Source organism: Camellia sinensis, chromosome 2 (genome assembly GCF_055761805.1).
Source record: "Camellia sinensis isolate YWXY chromosome 2, ASM5576180v1, whole genome shotgun sequence".
Classification (NCBI taxonomy): domain Eukaryota; kingdom Viridiplantae; phylum Streptophyta; class Magnoliopsida; order Ericales; family Theaceae; genus Camellia; species Camellia sinensis.
Window position 1 is genome coordinate 22396062 of NC_138962.1, and position 13573 is coordinate 22409634.

The 13573-nt window shown below is 35.6% G+C and overlaps 1 protein-coding gene and 1 pseudogene across 1 annotated transcript; both read right to left on the reverse strand.

Moving 5' to 3' along the window:
* Positions 1-246: 246 nt before the first annotated feature.
* On the reverse strand, positions 247-2481 carry LOC145811908 (NADH dehydrogenase [ubiquinone] 1 beta subcomplex subunit 9 pseudogene; annotated as a pseudogene).
* Positions 2482-6445: 3964 nt separating this feature from the next.
* LOC114303967 (kinesin-like protein KIN-7E) lies at positions 6446-13265 on the reverse strand. The gene is made up of 13 exons (XM_028249179.2): positions 12596-13265; positions 11934-12023; positions 11735-11835; positions 11517-11630; positions 11357-11438; positions 11185-11252; positions 11006-11071; positions 10719-10843; positions 10005-10338; positions 9029-9133; positions 8045-8941; positions 7506-7825; positions 6446-7071 (listed from the first exon to the last, which is right to left on the reverse strand). Exons 1-13 carry the CDS (start codon positions 12816-12818, stop codon positions 6744-6746), a joined length of 2853 nt encoding a protein of 950 aa, XP_028104980.2. The 5' UTR covers positions 12819-13265; the 3' UTR covers positions 6446-6743.
* Between the last annotated feature and the right edge of the window lie 308 nt (positions 13266-13573).

A 13573-nucleotide genomic window follows, 5' to 3' on the forward strand; every position in this document is an offset into this window, starting at 1 on the left:
TTGGAGACAGGATCCTTAGTCCATGGGTTTCATAAGAGTAGAAAAGAACATTTCTTCTTTTCTTTTCTTTTTTTTCTCTTCTTTTTTCTATTAGACTAGGGATATTTAAAATTGGGGGAACAAGTGGGTAGCACTTGCCCAATTTGGTTGGTTGTAGCAAAAAGTATCTAAATGTTGAAGATAATAATATCAAGTAGAAACCGATCCTATATAGTACATTTAACTCATCAATCTCTACTCTCCCCTTCTCTATTGAGTAAACACCCCATGGTTGCAGGCTGTCTCCAACCATTGAAATGCAGCAAAAAACAGTAATGCCAAATGGGTAATTGATACTTACCATTATTTATTGTCATGAACGAAGGGGAAAACAGTTTCAGTCATTATCTTCACAGCCATAGTCATATACTATCTCAATCTGCATCAGAAACCAAAAGGAAAGAAATGAACCAAATGGCATATAAGCAGATTGTAAAGCCTGTGATTTTCAAGCATGGCTGATGGCAGTGATTGACTCTAGTGAAACAGACACATGTATTATGGAATTATATTTCACAAGAATTGTGGGCAAACATAACATGGCAAGACCATGACAAGAAAATACAAAATGAAGTCTCTCTAAAACAATTTGGTTAGCCACATTAGCTGCCCTAGTAACATGTGCACATGCATACATTGGCAAGTGATATAAAATGGAAGGAGCCAACTACTGCGAAGGATTGGAATGGACTCATCCACAAATTGACACATAAATTGTTCACAATATATGCTTTGCTCACAGAAGACCATAAACAATGCTGTGACCAAACTGAGGACTAGAAAAGGTGTCCTAAGGATTGTGATTTGCTGTGACAATGGCTGCTGCTACAATCTCATTCACTCAGCAGTAAATACCCAGCAGTCCAACCCATAGCAGCAAATATAGAGAACATGTGATAAAAAAAAAAAAAGCAATACCCAACTACCAACTCACCCAGGAGGTTATGTGGACCAAAAGATTAGAAACCATCAGTATCAGAAAACATAACCATTCAATTCCTAGATCCCTTTTAACTGAAACAATCAGTGTATCTCAAAGTTCAGGAGAGAAATGAACTGTTTGAATAAATCCCTGCAACTGCTTCTATAGGAATGGAACAGACATGATAAAAATATAATATACATCACAAATAATGCAACAATGCAATTGCCTCAGTTCTAAGCATTTTTCCAACTGAAAAGGAGATAGAGGACGGGGAGGGAGCATCTCAAGCTCCAACCTCAAGGAAGTCAAAATCTAATGTGGACAAACATTCAAAACTTGAGCCCCTCGATTAAGAAGAAATACGTATGTATTTTCATACTCAGAATCTTCTGAGTCACATCCACGAAAGTTATAAAGCAAATAAGCACAATATCTAATAAATCAAGTATTGATTAACTACATATTGGACAAATCAAACAAAATTCAAAAAAAAAAATATATATATATATATAACTTACCCCAGGAGGTGGCGGTGGGTTTCAGGTAAACTTGCTGCCACCAGGAGCCCATGGAACTGTTCAAAGAAAAGGAGCTGAGCTTTGAAACTGCATAAGTGAAGTCAAACTTGTATAAAATAAGGTCAGCCACAATAATAATCAAGCACACAGGCAAGAATTTTAAGCAATTTTTTAAATTCACATCATCACTTCAGTTTAAATAAGATATAAAAGAAACTGAAAATAGAGTGGAAAATAAACAATCCTTGACAAAGTAAGAGAACATAGCTAGGAGGTGATACATCAAAATCTAAAAACTAAGATGGGGGAAAATAAAAAAAACTTCAAATCATCTCTTCTGATCTTCATAAGATGGCCAATTACTGTAGAAGAAACCTTAAACTGTTACTTCTGAATTTTCTGTATTGGTGTAGTCTAGGGTATTGATCTCTATGCAAGCCACTTCCAGATAAGGAGCCATGTCATTGGCTATAATGCATGTTGAGCTGTTAAATTCTGTATTTCATTTTATCATCGAAAATGAGGCAATTACCATAACACTTCTTTTCATCAAATCATATAAATTAGCAAAGCCTAATAAAATATACCCATAACAAGCATGAACACTTCTATGGAAGAGGCGTGGCGTGTCAGACACAAGTCAGACACTCCTAAAAAAGCATGCCTTACACTTCTTCAATGGGTCTTAATTAAAAATGCAAATTTATAACATCAAACACTTTGACGATACTTCTTAAACCCTCATAACACAAGCTATGTGATGAATGAATAGACCGATAGAGCTTTAGGTGTTAAAGGTGCCCTTTTGTGTCCTGAGTACGCCCCTTGCAACATGTAATGTGTTTATTCTTTTATTATAAATTCTTACTTACCATAGAAAAATAAAAGAAGATAGTACTTACCAATGTAAGGATCAGGGTGCCGCCACTTATTATAAGTTGCTTCCCCATCGGCTATCAATCTATCAGTTGTCTCAATATCTTCCTGGCAATCCACCATAGCAGTCGAAGTGATGCAAGTATGTAACATATAACAGCATTATCACAAAATATAGTGGAACACTTGGTTTCAGTTATACCATGTAATGCAAAGCAACCAGTCATCATTATCACGCTACACAACTATATTACTATCATTATTAATGGCACAACTAATACTATCATAATCACTGTCATTAATTTTCCATGTCAGCGTAAAAGCATAGCTGTAAATTGTCCAAATGCTGAAAGTCCTTCTAGGTCATTATTCCAGAATATTTATACTTACAACCACTGCTTCACACGGTGTAGACTAGCAAAACCACACCATTCATACCATATTTTCGCCATGCAATCATTTCAATTACATTAAGGTTGTGTTTGGATCTAAGATTTGAAGAGGGATTTGGTGGAGGTAAAGAAAAAGAGAATGGAAAAGTGAGAAAATTTTATTAGTTTATATTTTCTTCCTTCCCTTTTCTTTTCCATCAACAAATCTCTTTTCAAATCCAAAATTCAAATGGAATACCCCCTGCATTTTCCAAAAACACATGGTCATCTCTTACCAGAATTGCTCATTTTAAATCTTGGAGTGGTTGTGCAACTGAATAATCCATTCACTCAATCTCTAAAGTTGGGTTTGGATCATAGATTTGGATAAAAATTTGGAAAAGAAAAGAGAAAAGGCGAGTAAAATTCCCTTTCCAAATTCATGATTCAAACACAGGAGTCATTTGTTTCATAGGATTGAGGTGTGGAATTGAATTCTAAAAAATTTGCTAATCCATCGTGTAATTAGTTTAGTGAAGGTCGGATTAATAGTGAAAATTTCGGTATGTGATATGAATTCTGAAACGACAACAACAAAAGAGTAGCGGGCAAAAACAGTTGTGAAATAGTACAAAATATGAATTGTGCTTGGATATATTCCAGTCACATCGATTTGTTCAATCAAGATGAGCTTGCAATGTACTCTCTCTCTCTCTCTCTCTCTCTCTGTGTGTACTGTGCTAAACGAAGGAATTCAAAAATGGCAGCTTTGTTTGTGTTGTGGTTCTCTCTCCCACTTTCTCCCCTAAAATGTCTAGAAACATCTAAACAATATGCAAATTAAGTAATCTGGACATGTGCTGCTCACTGTAAATAATTTCTAAAAATAATATCTTAAAATTGTTTGAAATATAATTTTGAACTTCTCATTTCACTTTTATCTCCCCCTCACTTCAATTTAATTTTTATTATCCAAATTTTGACATGTATAGATTGATATTATGGTACACATTTTAGAATATGAATGTATTATATATACAATTATAAATTAAAGCGTAAATTACAAACACACTCCCTGAGGTTTACTTAAATTATAAATTATTCCATGTAGTTCTAGAAATTACATTATACCCCTAAGGTTTCTAATTTCATAAAAAATAGGTCTTTTTATTAATAAATCATCAAATTAATTAATAATTTTTAATAATGTTAAAATTTTATTTCAATTAATAATTCAGATAATTTTATTATTGTATAGGTAAATAGTTAAAAATTTCACTATTTTAATTAATTTTATTAAATAAAAAATTCTGACATGGATGCATTTGTAATTTTTCAAATCACATGGGACAATTCGTATTTTAAGCAAACCTGATGTAAAATCCAAGTTTTGTATATTATTATTTTTGGATAGATTGATAATTAAATTAATTTATATGGGTCATTTAATAATATCAAGGAATTAGTTATGAAATGATATTATACTTTCTATGACATAGATAGGCAATTTTGTAAGTTTGAGAAACTGGGTTAATAAACCCACATGTTTTGCTTCAAGTCTAGGAGAAGTACAAAAAACATAGGGCTCGGGAGCATTATTTCGAAGGCTGCGCAGGGTTTGAAAAAAAAAAAAAAAAAAAAAAAAAAAAAAAAAAAAAAAAAAAAAAAGGTCGTGGATGCTAGCAAGGGTTTGAAAAAAAAAATTAAAGAAAAGAGACCAAAATCAAAAGGAAGAGGGAGGATTCATAAGAGTGATGATTTTGCTTTATTCATCACTTAGGTAAGATTTATTTTATTGTATTTCTATCTATGATTTTAGTGTTAACATATCAATAGATGATTTTATAGGCATATATGATTAAATAATTATATTGATGTAGTTTATTGTTGGGGTTCTCGATTTTGCTCAATTTTAGAGTGTATTTTGCATTTCGTTTGGGTGGTTCATATTTTGAAATTAGTATGTGATAGGTTAGGTTTAATGGTGGTGTGTTTGTAGGATACAAGATTGACTACAAGCAATTACAAATTTTTACATGTACATAAACAACAATAGAATAATATGGGTTGGGAATTTCCAAAGCCGCAATGGCTTTGTTTTGATGCTAAATTGTGGGAGTTCCTAATAGGCGATTGGGTTAATTTATTCTATTGTTGTTACAAGAAGAGAAAGATGGGTGCACATAATAATTGTTTATGCAGTGTAATATTTTATTAGGTTTGTGAGATTGAGGTGGATTTTGGTAATTTGAGATTAGCTTGGGAAATATTATTTTAGCTGTTTGAGGTAAGTAACCCTCTATCACTGTTGGTTCATTTTTATTCCTATCGAATTGTTTAAAATCATAAATATTTATTTATAACCTTCATGTTCTCTTAAAATAAAATATGGGTCAAGTATAAAACAATATCGAATATTATTATGAAAATTATTTAAATATTTGGTGAAACTATTCTGAAAATTGTACTAAATATTTATTCTGAAAATATCAAATGTTTTATTTAAAAGTTGTGTATTGGTTGAATATTTGAACATCACTCTAGTCTGACTATGATTTGGACCCTAGCCAATGGGGTTATTTATTGGCACAGAAACTAGTTTCTTTTGGGCTTTACCACCGGCCTATGTGTGGTTCTGGGCCTTGTCACAGGCTAAGTGACCTAGTCATTAAGATTTGGGTTTTGTGAATCAAATCATTAAACCATCTGAATATCGAACCATTGATTTGAACAACAAAGTTACTTTGAATTATCTTGTTGCCTTTTCAATTAAAATGTATTGTACATTGTTTATTTTTAGCTATGAAATCATCTTACAAATAATTGTTCATTTATTGAATTGTAGCAAAAATTATATTTATTGGTTATCGACTATTTATTTTTTTATTTTTTTTGTATACTTGATCCAACTAGCAGTGATAGTTGGTTATTTACTGAGCTGTCTAGCTTACCCTTATTTTATTTTATTTTAGATTTTGAGGAATAGAGCTGCGCGGGATTTTTACTTGTGAGAGTGCCGAGAGTAGGACTATAATTTAAGTACTTGGATTATTGTTTTGTTAATGGATTAAATTAGTGGACTTGGTGGACATTTTCATATAAGAATTATTTATTTTTATGGATTTTGGCATTATGACAATTAAGGATTTAATTTGAGTATTTTACATTGTTGGTTATGTGTTGGACTCTTAGCCTTGCATGCTCACTTAAATGAGTGTGCGGCGTTGTCACAGAGCTTGAGGCGTGACACCTCAGGAGATGTATTTGTAATTTACCCTAAATTAAAATAATTTAGTTATGTCTCCAAAAAATATTTATTACAAATTAGCTTGAATTAATGATCAATCAAAATAAGCTTAACCTATGATGAAATTAAATGAAACCAACTTTAAATTACTCGTTAGGCCCAAATAGGCGCAAATGATATAGCATTTCCCAATCTTTTGTTAAACAATTTCTTATTTTATATTATTTATTATTATTATTATTATTGTTATTATGATATTTTAGTGCTTTGATCACCTTGCTAGCATGTTGTGTCTCTTATTTTAATTTGCTCATGTCCCTGCTTGATTAGTCAACCGAACCCGATCTGCCTCTCAATCATTCATGAAAATAATCAAATCAATATGATAATCATATTCACACAATTTCATCATAAAAAAAAAAAAAAAAAAAGAGAGACAGGAATCAGATTTCAAAAGCACAAGAAAAGATTGCAGAGCCTATTGATGTGCTTCAATTAATTGTTACAACCACCCAAAGGTATGAAGGTCTATAGCAAGTCCATCCTTCTCAATATATGATTGAAGATACATGGAAACGATAAAAAGAACAAATTTACAGAGAACAGGCTCATTTCTAACCTGAGTAGATTAGCAAAATGTTTAGAAATCTTTCACAATCATGGACAATCTTTTTTCTATTTCAATCACAAACGAATATCATGTGGTTGATAAAAATCAACAAACCACTTCTAAATTTATTTGTAAGACTGGTCATAAAAAACAAAGCTTACAAAAGGGAAACCATGCTGCGTGTCCAACCTAAGGCTCTTCGGCTATTGTGTGGACGTTGAGGCGTGAAGCTAAGGCCAAACATCTCCTTGATTGCCCCTCCCTGCTCGGAGAATCTGATCAGCTTTCCAACAATCGCAGCGCTCTCCACAATATGGTTCGTATCATTTTTGTCACTCCACAACCGGTTGGCCAGTTGCAGCCTCCTCCGTTTTGACTGCAAATTGATACCCCACTTCTGGAACAGTCTATTTCTCTCCATTTCCGAGAACCTCTTCTGCATCAACCTGCTTAACATCTCTCTCTCCCGGCAAAGGGCCTTCAAGCTGTCAATCCAGAAAAAAACAATCATCTTTTGGTAAAATGGCAAAATACCAGGTAAATGCAAGACATGAAATGTGGAAATTTGCTATGTACACCAAAAACATATACCCGCACTATAAAAAACCAAGTTACTCGAGCATTGTTCAAGGTTAACTCTTGTTAAGTTATCAAACCAAGCTTGAACAACTTGCAACTCAGCCTGGCTCGGCTCATTTACAGCCCTACTTGCAATTAGACAGCAACACGGACCAGCTGGTGGTCTCCACCCACTTGATAATTTCTGGGGAAATTGAGTGGCCACTCTTAAATACTTTCATAGTGCACCTTGATTCAACATTATGGTGTTTTGAATTTCACCAGGCATTCTTAAATGTATGCTTGAAATTAAAATAACAGAGTAACATGAACGCATATAACTGACAGAGAGAGGGCGGACCTTGATGCTACTGTGAGAGTCCGACCATCTTCCATAGCATGATTACCCCGAGAAAACGCTTCCTTGAGGAAGGAAAGTCTCCTGAGCTCCACCTCCAAGTATATAGAATCTGTTGGGTCACCTTTAAAGAGCAGGAAGAAGTATGTTCGGTGGACCAACGAAATATTGCAAGTTTGCCAAAGTTCAAGTATTGCTTTCTGATGCTTCTCAAACACAAGAGGCCAATTTGTAGGTGCTTCCAACGTGTCCTGCATCGGATCTAATCCAACATCTTTGACATTCTTTCCAGACTTTTCAGCCTTTAGTTCTGTTTCCTGAACCTGGCATGAACATAATAAAACCAATCAAATTTAGAGCGCTTCACAAAAAAGGCTTACCATTTCAAATTTACTGAATTACAATTTACAAATGCATGTAAATAAGGTGGCCAAATGACCACTCAATGTTTGAAACCGAATTCTCAAAAGCTATGCTGGCCACAAAAATGATGTGATTGGATGCAAGGACACAGCAGCAAAAGATAACAGTCACATTCTTACCTGAGAATCTGCTAGTTGCTTTTCATACTCGAGCTTGGCCATTTCTTTCAGTCCTGCGACAAAAGTATCAATGCTAGGAATATCCTCATCTGCAGAAGCCTTGCCGTTCTGAGATTTAAGTTCATCTACAAAAGCACTCCCAACAGAAGACTGAGAAGCATTTCTGGAGAACACAATGTTGGGACCGTAATTTAATTGAGGAACCATCCTTTGGAAGCCTTCTGGTCTTCCAGTAAAGCTTTTCTCAAAACCATTAGGAGGTGTGTTCTCAAAGTTTGGTGAAGACGAGCCAACCATGAGATTAGCCCTACAACTCCAGCTCCTTGTCAACTTCTGACTTCTGAAACTTGACATGCCGTCAGGGTAAGGGCTGACAAGAGAATCAATGGACTCACCTACGTCCCAGATTTTCCGCTCTGATGCCCCCCCATAAGTCGAATTATTTTGGATGCCACCTACTTCCCTTGGTGGGGTTTCCATTCCCCGTTCTGCTACATTGTTGCCATATCTGGACACCGTCAATGCCAACATTCCTTCATTCTCACCAGTTGATAAGGCAAGGGATTCAGAGATCTTGTCCTTGCTGGAGTCATCCATTTCAATGCATCGAACTTCCTTGCAGATGTCATCTGGATCTTCAGATCTTACAAACTTACCTCTAACTGACAGCGGCGAAGAAGTACCATCAGACAGATAATGGTCTTCATCATTCCCTGGAAGCTGTGGGGAATAATGCTCTTCAGTATTACTGCTGTAGTCTCCGTTAGAATATTGAGTATTGTCAATTTTTCTGCCTCCTATATCCAGACGATGTGTATCAGCCATCGCTGATGACACTGAACATTCATCTTCCCATTTGTCCCCTTCTTGCCATTTAGGATGATTATTGATCCCGTCCTGAATGAAAGGAAGAAAACAAGAGTTAGCAATCGGAGCGGCCACAATCAGGCATTGTGAACTTCAACTGTGAGAAACAGCATATACCCATTGCCTGGAAACTTGATCATTTCCAACCGTGCGCAACAAATCCTCAACCCGAGATTCAGCAAGATCCCGTTGCTTAGTTAGCTCTCTCACCTCTTTCTCTAACTGCATGGTACGAAAAAACAGGGGTATAATTTAAGCAAATCAGAAGCCATTGTATATAGATGGACCTTTATTGGCCAAATCCTTGTATAAGCATATGAAGGATGTCAATTACAACTATTATGGGTGTGTCCTACCATCACAATAAAATTTTCTCTTGATTTAACACATTTACAGAGGATGAACAAAAAGATAAGCCTAAGCAAAGAAATATTCACTCCCAGCATCCCACAAGTTGTGGAAGTCCTCAGCTACTGTTGGAAGGATTTAATGGGAGCCTAGCATAACGCAGGAAGCCAGATGGCCTTCAACAATTCGATCAAGCTCTCAGGTATTGACTTCATCTTTCATCATTCTATTCTTTAATATCTTCTAATTCTCCATAATTCTTATCACCTAGTTGGTACAGCTTGAGCATCCCAAAAATACTGGTTCTAGTATTCACTGGCCATAGCAGACAACACTTCTAGGTAGGATCTGGGCCACCCATGTAACATGGCACCTGTGCCGGGGTTGGGATGTTGACATCCCACATTGGGTAAGAACAATGTCCAGTATGGAGTTATTAGACAGCACAAGAAACTTCTATCCTGGAGGCGCCTTTTGGGCTTGGAGCCCAAATAAACAAATCCGAGGCTAGCTATTGAGCTGGACCATAAAAAGACAATATTTCCAGGTGGGGGTTGGGTCATGTGTCTAATGCTCACCATTTCTGAAGTTTGTATGAGTCATTTACCGATTTTGTACCTCATTTCTATCCAGCAATCGGTATCCTCTAAGGCAACCAAGTGCATTACCCCTGACTTGGTGCAAATAAACATGTTAAAAGATATGTAAATGTATTGAAAAATGAGTTTGGAAAGTGAATCATAACCTTTTCAATCTGAAGATCTTTCTTTCTCAGCAATGCCGAATAATCACAAGTGGAAGAAGGGGCAGGAGTTCTTAATTCACTCTCCAATCGAGCCAACTCTTGTTGCAAATGCTTCACCAAGGCCTTATCAGACATGACAACATTAACCTTTGCATTCGTAGACACCTCTTTTGCACAACTAGCAAATAAGAGAGTATTTCTGGATTGCTCAACATGACTTCGTGCAGGACTCAAAGTACAAATGATGCCGGTTCTAGCATTGCCTCCCAAGCTGGGTTGCAGTATGCGTGTTAGCTTAGAATCTCTGTAATTGACATGTCCTTGTCTTCCCTTGCTGCATCCAACAACAGCAGTAAATTGATGAACTACAGTACTACAAATTGTAGAATTACATGCTTTATAAAAAATTTCAGTTACCTTGAGATAGGGGGGAAAAAAAAAAGATACAGAATAAAAGAAGAAAAGAAAGCAAAGAAAGGAAACATGCCCGCTCATGCCCTCGCACATGCAAGTGTACGTGCTCATACACACAGGTCTCAATTCACCAATAATAAGCAGATGAAATTATACTTAGTTGTCTGCATATTATCTAGTAAACAACTAAACACCAGGCAGCTAAGCCAACAACTTCTAGCTATGATACATTTAAAATATTTGAAGCTGCCAAATGAAGCTAAAAAGTAAACATATCAAAGAAAGGAATGATTAGTGAACCTTAGCTTGCGAATAACAGTTCCCAGAGTGAGTAAACTACGGTTGATGTGGCAGCCTTCTTTCAGTCTTGCCCCAACCGATAATGCCTGAGATGCACGCTCGCTTCCTGCCAGATCAACAAAATTCTGCAGACAAAAACCCATATAATTTACAATTAGTGGTCACTTGCCATAACTTTTTCTAAATTGATTTCTAAAGAATAAAAATATCCAATTATATACATTTGGCAAATTAATATTTGTAAAAAAAAAAAAAAAGTATCCAAAAGGAAGGCAATTGATATATACCACACTAGCTGCGAGTTTTGTTGACTTGTCCTTGCCTAAAAATTCACGAGCAGAACTTTCAATTGTCTGCAGGAATTAAATTCATAAGGGATAAGTAAAATTCTAAAGTACTTCTAAAATAAAAATGTCTTGGTTGAAAAATGCACTGATCAGAAAAGGGAGTGGAAGGAGGGACACACCAGTCTAAGAATTTGATGAGATCTAGAGCTCGTCTCATTCAAGGAAGTCTCCCCTATCTTCCTTTGAGCTGCAAGAGTGCAATTCTTTTTTCAATTCAAGAGTGCAATTCTATACATAAATATATGATAATATTTCATACTAGTACTATTACTGTCATAGAATGGCTTTTACCTTCACAAATCGACAAAAGTTCCTTGAGATGACTCCAATCCCTCAGAGTTTCCTCTGTGAGTTTCTCCACAATAGTCCCTTTCTAAAGGTGAGAACACATTAGAGACCTGAATGTAAATATATGTTTAGTGGATGAAACTGAAAATATAATGAAATTCACCTCTGGATCATCTAGGAGCCTGAGTGGGGTAGTATCTGTGCTAAGAAGGTCTCTTACAGCTTCATTGTAAATCTCCATTGCAGAAAACTTCAAAACAAATGCTCTTTCTTCATGCTGGAGAACAGGGGGGAGAAAAAGAATATCACACCAAAAAGGTTTCAAGCAAAAAATAACATAGTGGATTACAAAATTGACGCCAAATTAGAATTTTATTTTACCTTATGTATATAGTCATAAATGTCCGCTACTGTGTACTCTGTTATGCCAATCATTGTGTATGTCTTTCCGCTGCTTGTTTGCCCATATGCAAAAACACTTGCTGAATGGAGAAAAAAAAAAATTACGGTGAAATGTTTGGCATTCTGTTCAAATAATCAGTGTGAGGTTATGATATGACACCCAGTATATTATACTTACAATTAATACCACTGACCACTGAAAGAGCAATTTCCTTTGCTCCTTCATCGTAAACCTGCCTAGTCGAGCAGTCACCACTAAATACTCTGTCTATCCAACATGAAAAAACAATAATAGAAAGAAAAATCAGGAAAAGACAAAAAAAAAAAAAAAAAGGAGGAATATCTTCCAATAGAAATCTAGTATAATTATGAAACTCTGACGGAATCATATTTTATAGAAATTGCACTCACTTCCAAACCTGTGACAGATCGCCATTTGCATTTTTAATGCATTGAGGGGGGGAAAAAATGGAAACTAGACTCTGTAGTCTGAACTGTAATTCACAATTACTTAAACATGCGTAAAGATTGAACATTCAGCTTTAGTGCCTGAATGGAATCCCTGGCCGTCATTTGGCCAAACACCCAAACTTAAGGGGAAATGAAATGCAAAAGCAGAAACAAATTGAATAAGGAATGGGAAAACAAAACATGGCAATTGCAGTGAAATCCAAGCTATCACATGGTGTATGTTGTTTTTGGTACCTAACTGCAACATGTTCTAGATCAAACCCAAGAGCGATGTATGCCTCACCCATTGTATTTCAACATTTCAAACCCAAAGAATCGTTTGATTCTTGTAAGGGAACAAGATATAGAGATAAATTAGCATTTCCTTACCAAATGTATAGGCAGTTGGAAACATGGACCGCTCTTGAAGGCTGTTCCGGAACAAAACGGTAGACTCATTGATGCATTCCCAATCTGAGACTTCATTCTTTGCAATCTCCTTCTCACTCAAAGGCCTTAATCTTACCAATACAAGAATCTTCTCCTCATTACCACCTACTGCTCCTTGCATCTTCTCCCACTTCGTCAACTCTTCCCCACCAATTGCCCCCATTTCTCACCCTCTTTCTTCTTCACAAACCCATCTCCATTAATCCAAAAAATTAAGCACCCATAATTTAAATCCCCCCTGAAACCCCATAAATAAACAGTACTCCTCACTACTATCCTGGTTTCCTCCCGTGCAAGACAGTTAAGATGTTAACACAGGGTTGCTGTGACTGCCTTAAAAAAATATCCTGTACTTGTCATAACCGCATTTTCTGCAACAAAAGGCATATGGTTTCACTAAACGACCAACGAATAATCTAAAATTGCTAATCATGGGTTAGTTGAGAGAAAGCTCTTTGCTTAATCTTTGGCCTCAAGCTTCATCAACAAACCTAAAAGCTCCATTTCAAGGTCAGAACAGATAGCTTTCTTTAATGGGGAGGACCTACTATGCTTGAAGACTAAGGAAGGGTACTCTATGAAATTTTCAAAGATGGTGGTCCCAACATATACATACACATGTATCTTACAAATATATACATTTTATCTTCTTCTTTTAAAAAATTATAAAAAAAAGTCAGATCAAGAAATAGTTTACCTTGTCTGTCGTTTTCGCCAAATGGTATCGAACTCAGAATTCATATAGGATTTTTGGATTGAACCCTTCAAAATCAGGCGTGTCAATTGGGGGGAAAAAAACCAAATGTAACCGTTAAATTTCATTGAGATTTAATAAATAAATAAATAAATATTTTGAAGCAAAAAGATCAACATTTTGATTACGTAACTGTGATTTTACGCATTAAAAGTTGTTATTCG

Excerpts from the sequence above, each read along its gene's own strand:
- LOC114303967 (XM_028249179.2), bottom strand. The coding sequence starts at position 12,818 with ATGGGGGCAATTGGTGGGGAAGAGTTGACGAAGTGGGAGAAGATGCAA. Across the intron at positions 11,836-11,933 it reads AGTGGTCAGTGGTATTAATT|CAAGTGTTTTTGCATATGGG; the intron begins GTAAGTATAATA and ends TTCTCCATTCAG. Across the intron at positions 10,339-10,718 it reads ACTGTTATTCGCAAGCTAAG|CAAGGGAAGACAAGGACATG; the intron begins GTTCACTAATCA and ends TGTTGGATGCAG.